This window comes from Candida albicans, chromosome 4 (genome assembly GCF_000182965.3).
Source record: "Candida albicans SC5314 chromosome 4, complete sequence".
NCBI classification, from domain to species: domain Eukaryota; kingdom Fungi; phylum Ascomycota; class Pichiomycetes; order Serinales; family Debaryomycetaceae; genus Candida; species Candida albicans.
Genome location: NC_032092.1, coordinates 1514675 through 1529535, shown reverse-complemented (window position 1 = coordinate 1529535; position 14861 = coordinate 1514675). Strand labels below are relative to the sequence as shown.

The following is a 14861-nucleotide window of genomic DNA, read 5'->3' as shown; positions in this document are numbered from 1 at the left end:
CAAAAACAGAAACATACAAAAAAAAAATTTTTCTTGTTTCGTTCGTTTCCCACATTAATCTTGTTACATCAAATCACTCTGAATCATATATCTTTGGGAGACTATGTCATCGTCAATCCAATTACTTAATCCTAAAGCAGAATCAATAAGACGTGCCCAAGCACTACAAGTAAACATTAATGCCGCTCAAGGCTTGCAACAAGTGTTAGCTTCCAATTTGGGACCTAAAGGAACATTAAAGTTGTTAGTTGATGGATCTGGTGGATTGAAATTAACTAAAGATGGTAAAGCTTTATTAACTGAAATGCAAATTCAACACCCAACGGCAGTGATGATAGCCCGTGCTGCCACTGCCCAAGATGAAATTACTGGAGATGGAACTACAACGGTTATTTTGTTAGTTGGGGAATTATTAAAGCAAGCCGAAAGATTTATCAGTGAAGGTGTTCACCCACAAGTTATTGTCGATGGGTTTGAAATTGCTCGTGAAACTTCATTGGAATTCCTTGATCAGTTTAAGCAAAAGGTTGAAACTTTTGATCGTGAATTCCTTTTGCAAATTGCTCGGTCATCATTAGCCACTAAAGTCACCAATGAATTAGCTGATGTTTTGACTCCAATTGTCACTGACGCCGTATTGACTGTCAAAGAAGAATCACAAAGAAATTTGGATTTACATATGATTGAAATTATGACTATGCAACATGGCCATTCTAAAGAAACTGAATTGATTCAAGGTTTGGTTTTGGATCACGGAGCTAGACACCCAGATATGCCTAGAAGAGTCAAGAACGCTTATATTTTGATTCTTAATGTCTCCTTGGAGTACGAAAAAACTGAAGTCAACTCTGGGTTTTTCTATTCCTCTGCCGAACAAAGAGAAAAATTAGTGGCCTCAGAAAGAAAATTTGTTGATGATAAATTACGAAAGATTATAGAATTGAAGAATGAAGTGTGTGATTTGAACTCCGATAAAGGGTTTGTTATAATAAATCAAAAAGGTATAGACCCAATGTCTTTGGATGTGTTGGCCAAGAATGGTATTTTGGCGTTAAGAAGAGCTAAAAGAAGAAACATGGAACGTTTGCAATTGATTTGTGGTGGAGAAGCACAAAACTCTGTTGATGATTTGAGTCCGGAAATTTTGGGATATGCTGGGCTAGTTTATGAAAACGCCATTGGTGAGGATAAGTTTACCTATGTCACAGAATGTAAAGACCCAAGAGCTGCTACAATTTTGATCAAAGGTTCCAACAGCCATGTTTTACAACAAACTAAAGATGCTATAAGAGATGGATTAAGAGCTGTTTCTAATGTGATTAAAGATGCCTCTATCTTACCAGGTGCTGGTGCATTTTGGTTAAGCTGCAATAATTATTTATTACAAAGTGATGCTAGTAAAAAGATTTTGAAAGGTAAAAACAAACCTGGTATCAAATCTTTTGCTGAAGCACTTTTGGTCATTCCAAAAACGTTATCTGCCAATGCTGGTTTGGATCAATTGGAGACCATTTCCAACTGCCAAGATGAAATAATCGATGGTCACATTGTTGGAGTTGATTTGAAATCAGGGGAGCCAATGGACCCAACAGTAGAAGGTATTTGGGATTCTTTTAGAGTTGTTAGAAATGCCATATCTTCAGCAACTGGTATAGCTTCAAACTTATTGTTGTGTGATGAATTATTGAAAGCTGGTAGATCGTCATTGAAGGAAGGTGCTGGAGGACCACCAGGAGCAGGAGGACCACCAGGTGGAATGATGCCACCCGCAGGAATGATGTAATGTTAGGATTTTCTATAGAGTTAGTTTTAATTGGATATCTTCAACAAGAGAGGAGGTACAAAGTATAAGAAAAATGTATATAATTCGACAATACTTTGTTTCGATTCTAGTAATTTTTTTTGGCAAGCTCTCAAATCTCGGCGTTTATTAGCAATTGCGGTTATATCTAGGTTGGTCTACAGAAATGAGTCTCTGTACTCGAAACCAACTTGACAATGAATTCTTTTTGATGCCAGAGTTCTTGTTATTCGTTTCAGTATACGACACTTTATTATTTAGGCTCACTTCTGATTATAAATAAAGTGTCACAAACAAATTGTGTCCAAAATGCCAAGGCAAACCCAATTAAATACTACAAACGTTTGTAAAACCTTGTCAGTTTTTTGCCCATTATGGTACGATACCAAAATACCAACAGCAAGAAGTAATCAACAACAAAAAAAAAAGGCCGAAACTGAAGAGTCTAGACTTTCTATTTGGTTAATCACTTCTTCTATTTTCGGCAAGTGCTTGAATACTAAATATTTGTTTCTAGGTCTATTCGAAACCGACTTGATTGACAATCTGTGGGGCCTAACTTGTATGTACTGAAAATCTTTACTATAGAGAATTAATCATTGAAACAAAAAGAATAAACAATACCTGATAGAGTTGACAAATTGCAAGGGTCTGAATTGTAAAGATGCTGGTGTAGAACAATAACAATTCAGTACGCAGGATAGAGACAGAGAATAAAATCAATGAATTAAATTGGTAGTCAGCAAGGGACCTGAAGGAGGAGAAGAAGGAGGAGTCGTTGGTGGTGGTAGCACCAGCAACATTAATCAATACAAAAAAAATAATTAAAATCCTTGTTACACATTGTGCATAATTGTTTTGTGGCTATTATTAGTACAATTTGGTTTTGAAACTGCACGCTTTACAGAAGGGTGAGTTTAGTGGAAATGTACAAAATGAAAATTTGGACAAACAATTATAGAGGTTAGGCAAGTGTGCATAGTTTTGACTCATTGGAATTGGTGGTGATGGTGACACTGCCGCTTGGTAAAAAGTCTCAAACGAGGATATCATGCGAGTTGCTTTCTTTTTAGTTTTTTTCAGTTTATCAAAAAGTGCCAACCCCATTTTAGTATCTTCTAATAATAAGAAACTATTTTATGACCCTTCTTGATGTTACAAAGGTGACATCATTAAAAAATAATTATGAAATGAGAGCCATTTAACAACAAGTGTACATGTGCAAAGTTGAAAAGAGGGGATAATCTTAGTTKGGTAAACTGAGAATAAGTGAAAAGGTACTGCAAATCAAAATAACAAGCTAATACGGTTTAAAGCAGGTCGCAGCACCAGCTACAGAATGGTACTGCCCCATGTATTGTTCAAAATTCGCCACTTTTTGATATAAATAATTGGTAGATTCCCCTTTTCCCATTATATCAATAGTTGTAAATTCATGAGTGGCAATTCTTTAAGATGAGCAGCAAAATACCCAACTCAGAAGACGGCAATATGGCTAATTGACTGTTGTGGTTTTAACTTTAGGCTTTTGGTGTTTTTAGTAATTTCATTTAAACATGAAACGCACAAATTTTAAAACTACCGTTGTTGTTGTAGTTGCTAGTAAACTCAAGCAACGACATTGGCTAGGACTGGTATCACCATTGCTGAAGAGTGTAAGACAAGAAAAGTAAATCAAGGTCGACCAAGACAAGAAGTTGTACGAGTTTATCCTCTCTTTTAGATAATTGGGTCTTAGTAAAGCTTTGCTCGGAGCTAACCTACGAATTTTCCACTCAATAATAGAGTTGTTATACTTTATAAACTGATCTGCTTTTCACTTCTACGTTTGGATATTATACTTTGGTTTCTTATCTTCCAATGCAACAGCGTCAATTATTGAAGAGTTACATTGTTTGTTTTTTTCATCTTCAGTCCTCGAGGCAAATTAGTTGTACTTGAAAACAATTCAGCTATTGTTAATTTTGTTGTTTACATAGAGGATACTAGATTGTGTACTCTTAAAAGTCGTCGATAACTTGGGATTGTAATCTAGAGGCTGCGCATAAACTAGTCAAAAAATTTTTTTTTCTTTCTCTCACTCCACGTCAGATATTTCAAATAACCCATTGATGTTTTAACTTTAGTTCTCATTATAAATAGCATTCACCACTCAAAGAATTTTTTTTATTCACTTGTGCTTTGATTCTAATAAGCAATTTTTTATTTCTTTTCGTCGATTTCCATTATGTGCAACTACTTTGCTTTTTGGTTAGCAAAAAGGTTCCCTCACGTCTCGGAGGGAAAAAATTTTATCCGGAAGTATGAATTTGCCTCAACTCCCTTGTTTTCTCTCTTAGTTCTGGAATCTGAGATAATATCTACATTTTTTCTTCTTTTTTGTTGTTCTTTCAAATCAAATTATTACACAATTGTGCATGTAAAACGTAGTAAAACAAAAAATAATATCACTAAAAATAGAGCAAGAAAATTTTTTTTCACTACGATTCTGTAACAACACGCCCTATAAATTGAATATTTATAATGTTTGTTGCACCTTATCACCAACAACATATTTAGATTTAGCATATCCTGGTGCACTCGCTACTAACCACAGCGTAACCCAAGTGCACATAGATATCTCTTGCTCACTAGTAAGTTCTTTGAGAATAAACTATCAAGTACAAACTAATATCCTACGAGCCAGGCTTATCTATCTATAGACTTGTTTCCGTTGGTACTTGACATATCAAAACAACGTCAAGGCTCTCATTAGTAATTAATTTTAAGGGGGGGCTAACCTATTGTAACATTGAGATAGGTGTTTTAGTTTGTAAATTCAACTGTTTAGAACTAACTATAGAGTAGTATTAACTAAATGCCTAGGGGAAGGAAAAGTTCATTCAAATATTATTGAAATTGATACCCAAACTGAAACGACATCACACATATGAATTCATTGCTAATTAATCTTGACTCATCCATTTATTTGACAGATCCAGAATCGGATAGTCAACGTGAATTAAATTGACTTCTTGGGACTATACTCTAATGCCTCCAAATGGTGTCGAAAACAAAGTGATCTAAAAAAAAAAGTGTCAAGGCGGACCAATGAAACCGTTGTAGTGTTACAAAAATGAAATATACTTTCTGGTTTTATTTTGCCACAATCACAAGTAATGAATAGACAATAGAGAACCTTGTATCAAACGGTTAATGCAAATATCTTCACATGATCATATATGCGTCAACTCGGGCCAAAAAAGGAAGAAAGAAAAAAAATAACAATAAAATAAAAAAATGCAGTGGTAACCGACTTTCTTTGTCTTGCGGCCTATTCTTTCCCGTTTGTGCCATCATTGATATTGTCATTTTTTTTGACTTATGTCACAGGTGATACTCAAGCCATTGCACTAATTGTTCTCCCCTCAGCCTAACAGTTTTAACGTGTGAGTGCATCAAGCATTAGCAAAACCAAACAAGGACAGCTTTGTTACATAGAAGTTTCTACACGTCTGATATAGTTTTTCAAAAGCAAATGAAACTACTCCATTGTGGTTTTACGTATTTGCAAATTCACTTGTTTGTTTAATTTCGGAAAACTTGTTCCCAAAAGCTTTCCGTCCTATCAACAAAAACAAAACAAGTAGTTAACTATCTTTTTGGTCACTATTTAAATCTAATAATGTGTTAAATAGAGATGATATGTGCTATACGGAAATAGGAAATATCGCTAAATAGATAATACATATTCCTTTGATGTGGGTGGCAAAAAAAAAAATGGAAAAGAACAAAAATATTATTTTGTGCGGATTTACATTAAACTAGATCCGATTATCATATTGTATCTTGCAATTGGTAGCCATTGAATCCAATATGGTAAAAGTATATTTTTTTTTTTGCATCTCAATATATCGATGGTATAGAGTGTAATGAGGTACTACAGTAAAAGAGGAGACCCAATTCTCGGAAAATCAGAAAAACCACCACACAGCAAAGAAAAAAGACGGGGTGCAATTATAGCAACAAATCCAGAATAGAAGTATGCATACCAGCTTATAAGTTTTTGAGCCATAATTCATTTTTATTTGCTTTGGTAATTTTGCATCTACCAGAGAATGTCGCAACTAATCAAGTTTGTGTAGAGCACGTAATTATCAACTTTTTTAGTATCCATGTTGTTCAAAGCAGTGATGTTTGAAAAGTACCCACAAGCGACAACGTAAACCAAGAAGACATTAAATTGGCGTTAAACAGGTGAAAAAATAGGCGACAAAGAATGATGAGCTGTTGTAGCTTCTGCTTATGAGTATTTTTTCATCACATGAACTGAGCTGATATATCGCCAAGAATGCCCAGTAAAAACTCATGTTGTGCAGTTACGGAGATTACCGACAAAACTTGATCCCATTGAACCTGTCATGGATATGTAGCTTGTTTTGCGCTACAACCATAATAAAATGGTAAAGAGAAGTATTAGCTGAACAAAACAAGCCAGAATAAAAATATCAACAAAATGGTTTTAACTTTCATTAAAAAACTTTAAAATCTTAACTATTAATTGCTAATGTTGCAGATCAATAATATTGAGCCATGAATGAGAGATATAAACATGTTATAGAACAACAACAACGAGAAAGAAAAAAAAAAGACTACAAACCAAATAGTTGATTTAAGCTATTATAACCTTGAATAGTTTAATTCATTTTCATTTGAGTTTTTTCTTCCCATTGTGTTCCGTAAATGAATTAGAAGAGCATTGGATTGTTTTGAAGCTATTCATGATTATATGGACCCAATAATAACAATAAGACATAACTCATTTAAACATATTCATCTAATCGAAAAAGAAGTATTCAAAGTTTGGGATTATCAACAATAATGTCGGGGAGGCAAATGTATCTAATGCTAAATATTTCTTGCGTCATAACTCATTAAATAGCCCATACTGCATTAATTGTTTAGGTAACACTTGTCCAGAACAATACTTTTTTTTTTAGTGGATAGAATACTATTGTGCCAATCATTTGACTCTTTTGGTACTTCCGGTCACCTTATTCTTCGTCGGTTTGTTGATGGGTGTACTCTTTATTCAATATATACATGCCTTATGTTTTTACGCTGTGTATATGTCTTGGGTGACTTTCTCTTTTTTCATTATGGGAAATTGATTGCATTGCACCTTTAGTATCCCAATTCTGTAACACATTTTTACATGAATAATAATTTAGTAATAGTACATATTTGTTTTATGCATGTATGATAAAATAGTACATGAGATTCTCAAAACCAATGCATCTCCTCTTGAATTATTGTTATATATTTCATTTTAGTGTTTTTCCCTTCACCTCTAATGTTGTTAGATAGTAATTTTCTAATATTCCATGCTTTTTGGCTTTTTGTTTTGAAGTCAAAACAAATTACGCCTGGGAAGTACAACGCAAATCAAAGTAGGAAAAACACTTGCATTGTTGTTTTTTTTTTTGGTTTTTGGCAAATATAAATAACAACTGAATTTTCAATTCAAATTTCAATTTTTTCTTTTGAAGAAATCAACATACTTCTACTTAAAACCCTTTATCCTCAAAGTTCCTACTTTGGTTATTATAAAGATATTGAATTCATACCCAATTCAAACTTCCATTCAACGGAAAAGGACTAATCAGTAAATCTACCCTATTATTGTTTTTACTCCCCCATCCCCACCCCTAAAAAAAATCATTATACATTTACAACCCATTTATTACGTAAAAACGGGCTATACAATTTTCAATTGATTTAGGGGACTTTTCACACAGATTAGAAATTGTTACAGACTATCGTTCTTGACAACCAATTGAATACAACCAAGCATTCTTGACAATTGAAAAAGAAAATATACTCAGATTCATCCTACCCTAAAAAATATTATTGGAGACTTTTGTTTACCCAGACAACCCCTACAAATACTTTACAATTTTATTTAAGTTAGATTTTTACATATTTTATTTTTGTTTGATTTTACTTAAACTTAAAATAAGTTATTTTCATTTTCAATTTGTTGTTTGTTTCCCATACCCAACTTGACAATCAAAGAAACTGAAATTTCAACTATCTACTCAGTTTTCGTACTTCACGTTTTTGTTTTATCGAATATAGTTTGACAAATCCTTCAATTTATAAAGATATTAGTTCAAGCTCCTTACATTCGCGTACTGTTTTTTTCTTTTTTGCACATTAAAAACCAAGTACGTAATACCAATTACAACACCCCTGAAAACAAAGTAAGAGAGGTTAAAATTAAATATATAAAAAAGAAAAGACAAAGGAAAAGGAAACTTAAGTTTACATTACAGACCGTGTCATTCTTCAAGCCCACATTTATATATTTAACAACTTTGAAGAGCCAAAATATACTTTAACCTATCATTATATATTTGGAGAACATTGTCACACAATTTCAGTATCCCCAATTAAAAGTACTAATCGCATTTTCAAGTATATTCTTTTTCCTCCTTTGAAGAAGAAAAAAAATCTTGTTGCCATAATTAAAAAGACTTGTTGATAATTTCACTTCCATACAACTTGTGGTTTCGTCAAAGTAAATTTTTCAGTTCTATTTGTGTCATCATCAAATAGGTTTATTTTATTTTTTAGTGGTTTTTTTTTAAATTTGTTCTTTTTCTTTTGGTTAGAAAAAGAGACATTGATAAGTTTCTATTATAGAACTAAAATCACGAAGGAAAAAAAAAAACAACCAAAAAAAAAGAAAGAAATTAAAAAAAGGACAGAGAAAATCCCCTACACATTTGGACTACCCATTTATTTGCTTTAATTAGAATCTTTTACCCGAACAGCATATATTTGTTGCACATATATTTGGGGTTGTTTTACAATCAGAAAGTTGTTTAACTCATATCATCCACACCAAAGTCAAGTTACTAAAAAGAACTGGGACATACTATCAAATAGATGAATAATACCTCAACATATTCTATATACCCAACATCTATTTATTCATATCTATCATCATTTCATAAACCAATTTTGGATATTTAGATTTACAACTGCGAATATTTTGAAAAAAAAAGCCAGAAATTATAGCAAAATTCAAAGGGCAAGACCTAATTCATCATTCAAATAATTGTTTTCTACCTCCACATTTTAAGTAGTCATTTTCCCGCAACATTAGATTAGTTTTTGTTTAAAGAAAAAATTATTTTTCTGGCTCAATCCTGTCATATTCATATTTGAAAGTTTTAATTTGGCCACTTTAATCAACTAGTTTAATTGACATAAAAAAGGGAAAGGAAACAGAAGAAGAATAATAAGAACCACCCAACAGTGTTAATCTTGATTACAAAACATATACCAGCTATCAACTGGTCGGATTTTTTCTTATTACTATAAATATATTCTACTCGATATACAAGAAAAAAATCGTTATATTTTTTTTTCGTATCTGTTCACCCCATTTTTTTCAACAAACGATATTACAAAAAATAACCAAACTCGGAGTTTTTTATAAATTTTTTTTTTTGCAACAATTGAAATTTTTATTTTCGATTAACAAACATTCAAACGAAAACTATCTGGTATTTAATTTTCCATTTTCAACATCAAGTGTTTAAATATCAACAATGAGTTCAATACCCAATATCAATTGGAATGACCCTAACAATGGTAAATCCAATACCTCTCGTCAATCACAACCACAACCACAGCTACCAAGTAATGTATCTCCCCCTAATAGCAGAGCAGTGCCAACGTCAGGGTCAATAGGCGGACCTCAGTATGGGAGCTCACAATTTTCAAATGAGTATTCTCGAAATCCTAATACAATAGGCGGTCCACCATTTCCATTACAGCTGAACCAGCGAGGGTATATGCCAAACACTGGTTATCCGGTACAACAAACGGCGCAACAGAGAAGCGGCGATAAACTACAGCAGGTTCATTCCCAACAACAACAACAACAACAACAACCATTGTACCAGCAATATCCGCCACAATCTGTAGGTTACCTAGCGGGTGATGTGTACAATCCCCAACACCAAGAATATGTGCAAATGAATCAATTGCCCAATCAGCATTACAATTTGCAACAAAGACAACAGGCACAAGGACAACAACTCAAACTGCAACTAAACGAGCAAAATGCCATGATGTCTGCCTCGACTCAACAATATCCTGTCCAGGATTTTACAAATCCTTACCCCAATGCACAGAATCCCGCAGAACAACAGCAACAGCAACAACCTCTTCGAACCCAGTCACAACAATGGGACGGCTACCAATCTCAACCTTTGTATTCTGCTGCTGGTAATACTATACCATCCTCAATCCAGCAGCAAATACCACCACAGAATTTGTCTCCATCAGAGCAGCAACAAGTCAAGCAACAACAGCCACTGCCGCCAGAACAAGGAACAAAGAAAAAACCTGGTAGAAAACCAAAATTAAGAAAATTATCGGAACTGAGTTCTGAAACACCACAAGTTCCAAAAACAGCATCCAGTTCTTCGAGCTCACCAACTGCAGTCAATTCTGGTAAACCAATTACAAAAAGATCGCGTATGGGATGTCTTACATGCCGTCAAAGAAAGAAACGTTGTTGTGAAACAAGACCAAGGTGTACCGAGTGCACTAGACTTCGTTTGAACTGTACATGGCCCAAACCTGGTACAGAACACAAAAACAAACCTAAGGATCAAAAGGATGACGAAAATACAATTGAACATGCCGAGTTTGGTAGAATCAAAGTTTTGAGAGGTATTGTTGAATACAGAAGTAAATAAGCTTCTCTGTGTTGGAGGGATATCGTTTAAAAAAAACTCAATAAAAAGGTAAATCACCACTCTTGTATTATGTTAAGTGTTTTAACAGCATTATTGGCAACCACTTTCTGATGTTACTATTGTATTTACTAGTATTATTATTATTATCAAATTTTGTCATTATCACTATAATTACTGTACGATTATTAATTTCAATATAGATGTTTTTTTTTCTCCTTTTGTATTTTTCCAGGATATATCTAAACAAAGTGAGAGGGTATTTGAGTTCTACAACCAAAGTGATGTTTGTTTAGTTTTTTTTTTGGTGTTATTCTATTGATGTTGCTGATAGTTTGATCTATAGGTTCCACAAGCTGCAAAAACTTACCAGATTCCAAATATCCCCCTTTCACAACTAAAAATTAAAAAAAAATAACTTTTTTTAAAAAACAGATTTTTCTTATATAGTTTGTTGGCCATATTACTTGTGTAGTATCAATAATTAAATGTTTGTATTATTATTATTTCATTAAAAATTGTTAATATTGACAAATTGTAGTTATTTGACATAGTAATTGGTGTCGTGTGTAAAGGTGGATTTTTTCATTTCATTTCTTGTTGGCTCAACTATAAATTGTTTACGTGTGTGCCCTACCAAAAGTTGACAACACCAAGCAATAAAAAAAAGCGTAGACAAACCATTCAAACAAAAGCACAGCACCAGCAAAACGAAATCTATTAGAACTCTTTAATAATTCAATTCAATAACAAAGCTTATCAATAATGTCACTTGATGTAAGTTTACGAGATAGGCAAATTTCTATTTTGCAAAGAATGCTTCATTTGAACAAAGAAGGTTCTGCAGATTTGACATTGGCATCCAAATCAGAAGAAATAATTTGGAAGGTCTTAGTATTAGATGCTAAGTCTCGATCAGTCTTGTCTTCAGTATTGAGAGTCAATGATTTGTTGAAATGTGGTATTACTGTTCATTCCTTGATCAATTCGAAAAGAGCAAATTTGCCCGATGTCCCTGTCATTTACTTTGTTGAACCAACAATTGAAAATATTTTGTACATTATTGAAGATTTGAATCAAGACCGATACGATAGTTTTTACATTAATTTTACGTCCCTGATAAATCGTGAATTGTTGGAAGAGTTTGCTAAAAAAGTTTCAATATCTGGTAAATCCCAAAAGATTAAACAAGTTTTCGATCAATATTTGGACTATATCGTCACCGAGCCAAACTTGTTTTCATTGAACTTACCTGAAATTTTCACTCAGTTTAACAGCTCAAATACTGATGAAGAGAAAATTCACAAGTTGGTTGATGTCATTGCGAATGGATTGTTATCCACAATTGTTTCCATGGATATCATTCCTGTTATACGAGCACAACAAAATGGCCCTGCCGAATTTGTTGCCCAACAATTGGACTTGAAATTAAGAGAATATTTAAGTAACACTAGAGGCAGTACAGTGGCCACAGCTTCTATCCAACAACGCCCCGTCTTAATCTTATTGGATAGAAATTTTGATTTGGCATCTATGTTTTCTCATTCATGGATTTATCAATGTATGGTCAGTGATGTATTCCAATTGCAAAGAAACACAATTAAAATTACCAAGCACGCAGCAAAAGATGGAGAAAAGGACTCAACGAAAAATTATGATGTTGATCCCAAAGATTTCTTTTGGAACAAGTACTCTCAGCTCCCATTCCCTGACGCGGTTGAAAGCGCTGATGCTGAATTGAATGCATACAAAAACGATGCTAAAGAAGTTACTGCGAAAACGGGGATTAGTTCTTTGGATGATATTGACCCCAATGCAAATGCAACTGCTAATATTCAACAGGCAGTTGAAAAATTACCAGAATTGACGGCTAGAAAGGCAACTTTGGATATGCACATGGACATATTGTCATCGTTAATCAATGAATTGCAAGCGAAAAACTTGGACAAGTATTTTGAAATAGAACAAAATGCAACGGATCCTAAAGTCTTAAAAGAGTTTTTGGAATTATTGGTGGTTGATTCAGAAAGAGATAGTTCTTTGGACAAATTAAGAACATTTATAATTTTGACTTTGTTGGTGGATTTGACACCTGAATATATTGAAAAAGTTAAATCTATTTTCAAGGAGAAATACCCCCAAGTTGACTTATCCAGTTTTAACTATATCTTGAAATTCAAAGAACACTCAAAATTGGCTAATTTATCAACTTTGAACGAGACCAGCAATAATTTCACCAATCAAGCTTCACAGATGAATTCAAGTGCCTTATTGAGTGGGTTATCGTCAAAGCTCTACGGTTTGACAGAAGGTAAAATCTCAGAAGGATTAACCTCTATTGCCACAAGAATTAAAAGTTTTATACCTGAAAAGAAACTACTTCCAATTACAACTATCGTTGAAGCAATTATGGATCCGATTAATGCTTCTCAGCAAAGTGTTCAGTTGACCGACGAATACGTATATCTTGATCCTAAATCAAGAGGTGGTCACTCAAAACCACCAAAAAGACAATCTTATCAAGAATCATTGGTGTTTGTTGTTGGTGGTGGTAATTATTTGGAGTATCAGAATTTACAAGAATGGGCCAATGATCCTAATAAAGCCCATAGGAAGGTTATATATGGTAGTACTGAAATTACATCAGCATCCGAATTCTTGGAAGAGTGTAGCGTGTTAGGTAGCTAAATGTATATGTATCTCAAATAACCACTAGTAATCCCCAAGTACATATTTGATTTTTCTTTTTTTTCCTTTTTTTTTTGTTTGTATTTTTATATAAAAACTAATTTTACACAATCTATATTATAGCCTATCCTATACTTAAAGGAAGGTTTTGGTTTCTTGCAAGACTTTTGTTGAACGACGAGAATCCAAGAATAAGAACTCACATTCTTCGATATCTTGAACAGTGATTTCAGAACGGCCTGCAGTTGTACTTAAAACACCAGCTGGAGTCAATAATTGTACTGCATATCGTAATGATGTGGTCAAACCTTGTTTTGACAATTTCTCTAAAGCGTCATCAGTCAATGTCAATCCTTCTAAGCTTGCTCTTTTACCAATAATAGTTTTGATTTCTTCTTGATTGTAAGGCAATGTTCTGACAATTAACAATCTATCAATTAGATCAGGTGGGCATCCGTGAGGAGCTTTGACTCCATCATCAGATCCTCTTACTGTAGTTAACCCTCTGTTTGATGCCAAAACAACAATTGGAGCTATTGAGCTTTCCAATGCACGGTTCAAGTATGTGAAAATTTCCATATCCAACATATTAACTTCATCAATAAACAAAACACCAGGCACCAATTCAGCAACACCTTGTTCAATGTATTTGGAAACAACTTTGTTCACTTCAGTTCTTAATTTATCAGTGATTTCAGTTTTTTTAGGTTTCAATAATTGTCCCATCATCGACAAGACATCTTGTCCTCCTTGTGGTCTGGCATTGGCTACATCTAAATCGTGTAAAGTAACGTCTTGGACAATCTCTTTCTTTTTATGAACTTCCCCTTTTGGTAAAGGAACATATTCCTCTGCTTCTAAATCGAATTCTGTAGCATAGGCATCTGATCGACCAACGCGCTTGACAGCACCAGTGTTTGCTTCAATGTAGATCACATCCCCAATTGTTACTCTTTCTTTCTGAATACTTTCGTAAATAACAGGATCTAATCTAAGAGTTTTGGTCCCCTTTGCTGATTTTAATCCAACAATCACATGGCTGATAGTTTTTCCATATCCACCTAATGGGTTTTCTGCCTCTTCAGGAGTCAATTCAATAACTTCCCCTTCATAAACTTCTTTGGTTTCTTTGATTCTCAAACCTATTGCTCTTCTGAAATTTTCCATTAATGCCAGGGTTTTCTTGACTTCTGCGGAATATAATTCTGATCCAACAATGGGGCAAAATGGAACTTTAGGACCTAATTCTTGGGATATAGCTAAGGCCAAAGCGGTTTTACCAGTTGCTGGTGGACCTGCTATTAACACAGCTTTACCAGACATTTTTTTCGATTTGATTAAATCAACAATTATCCCACAGGCTTCACGGGCTTCATTCTGTCCAACAAATCCTCCTTCTATTGGCTTGGCAATGCCTTGTTCATTAAGACCTAATCCTTTAATGTGAGTATGAGCAGCAGTTCTGCTTTCTCTGGATGATTGGTTTTCTTTTACTTCTGTTATTTGCACCATTGTCTAATGAAGTTCTCTTATATTGTTGTTGTTTGAAATATTTTGATGTTTGGGAGTATTTTTTTTTTGTCTTTTTTTTTCCTTGGATTTTTTCTTTTCGTTTTTCA

The 14861-nt window shown here is 33.8% G+C and overlaps 4 protein-coding genes across 4 annotated transcripts; 3 read left to right on the top strand and 1 right to left on the bottom strand. All coding sequences in view use genetic code 12, as the record gives it.

The window, feature by feature from the left end:
- Positions 1-103: 103 nt before the first annotated feature.
- Positions 104-1783, top strand: CCT6 (chaperonin-containing T-complex subunit; the record flags this gene model as incomplete). Its single annotated transcript, XM_710342.2, has 1 exon — positions 104-1783. The coding sequence occupies one exon, from the start codon at positions 104-106 to the stop codon at positions 1781-1783; it is 1680 nt and encodes a 559-aa protein (XP_715435.2).
- A 7616-nt stretch (positions 1784-9399) lies between these two features.
- On the top strand, positions 9400-10557 carry CZF1 (Zn(II)2Cys6 transcription factor CZRF1; the record flags this gene model as incomplete). Its single annotated transcript, XM_710343.2, has 1 exon — positions 9400-10557. One exon carries the CDS (start codon positions 9400-9402, stop codon positions 10555-10557), a length of 1158 nt encoding a protein of 385 aa, XP_715436.1.
- A 762-nt stretch (positions 10558-11319) lies between these two features.
- CAALFM_C406810CA (syntaxin-binding protein) lies at positions 11320-13242 on the top strand (the record flags this gene model as incomplete). The annotated part of the gene is made up of 1 exon (XM_710344.2): positions 11320-13242. The coding sequence occupies one exon, from the start codon at positions 11320-11322 to the stop codon at positions 13240-13242; it is 1923 nt and encodes a 640-aa protein (XP_715437.2).
- Positions 13243-13377: 135 nt separating this feature from the next.
- On the bottom strand, positions 13378-14754 carry CAALFM_C406800WA (RuvB family ATP-dependent DNA helicase pontin; the record flags this gene model as incomplete). The annotated part of the gene is made up of 1 exon (XM_710345.2): positions 13378-14754. The coding sequence occupies one exon, from the start codon at positions 14752-14754 to the stop codon at positions 13378-13380; it is 1377 nt and encodes a 458-aa protein (XP_715438.1).
- Between the last annotated feature and the right edge of the window lie 107 nt (positions 14755-14861).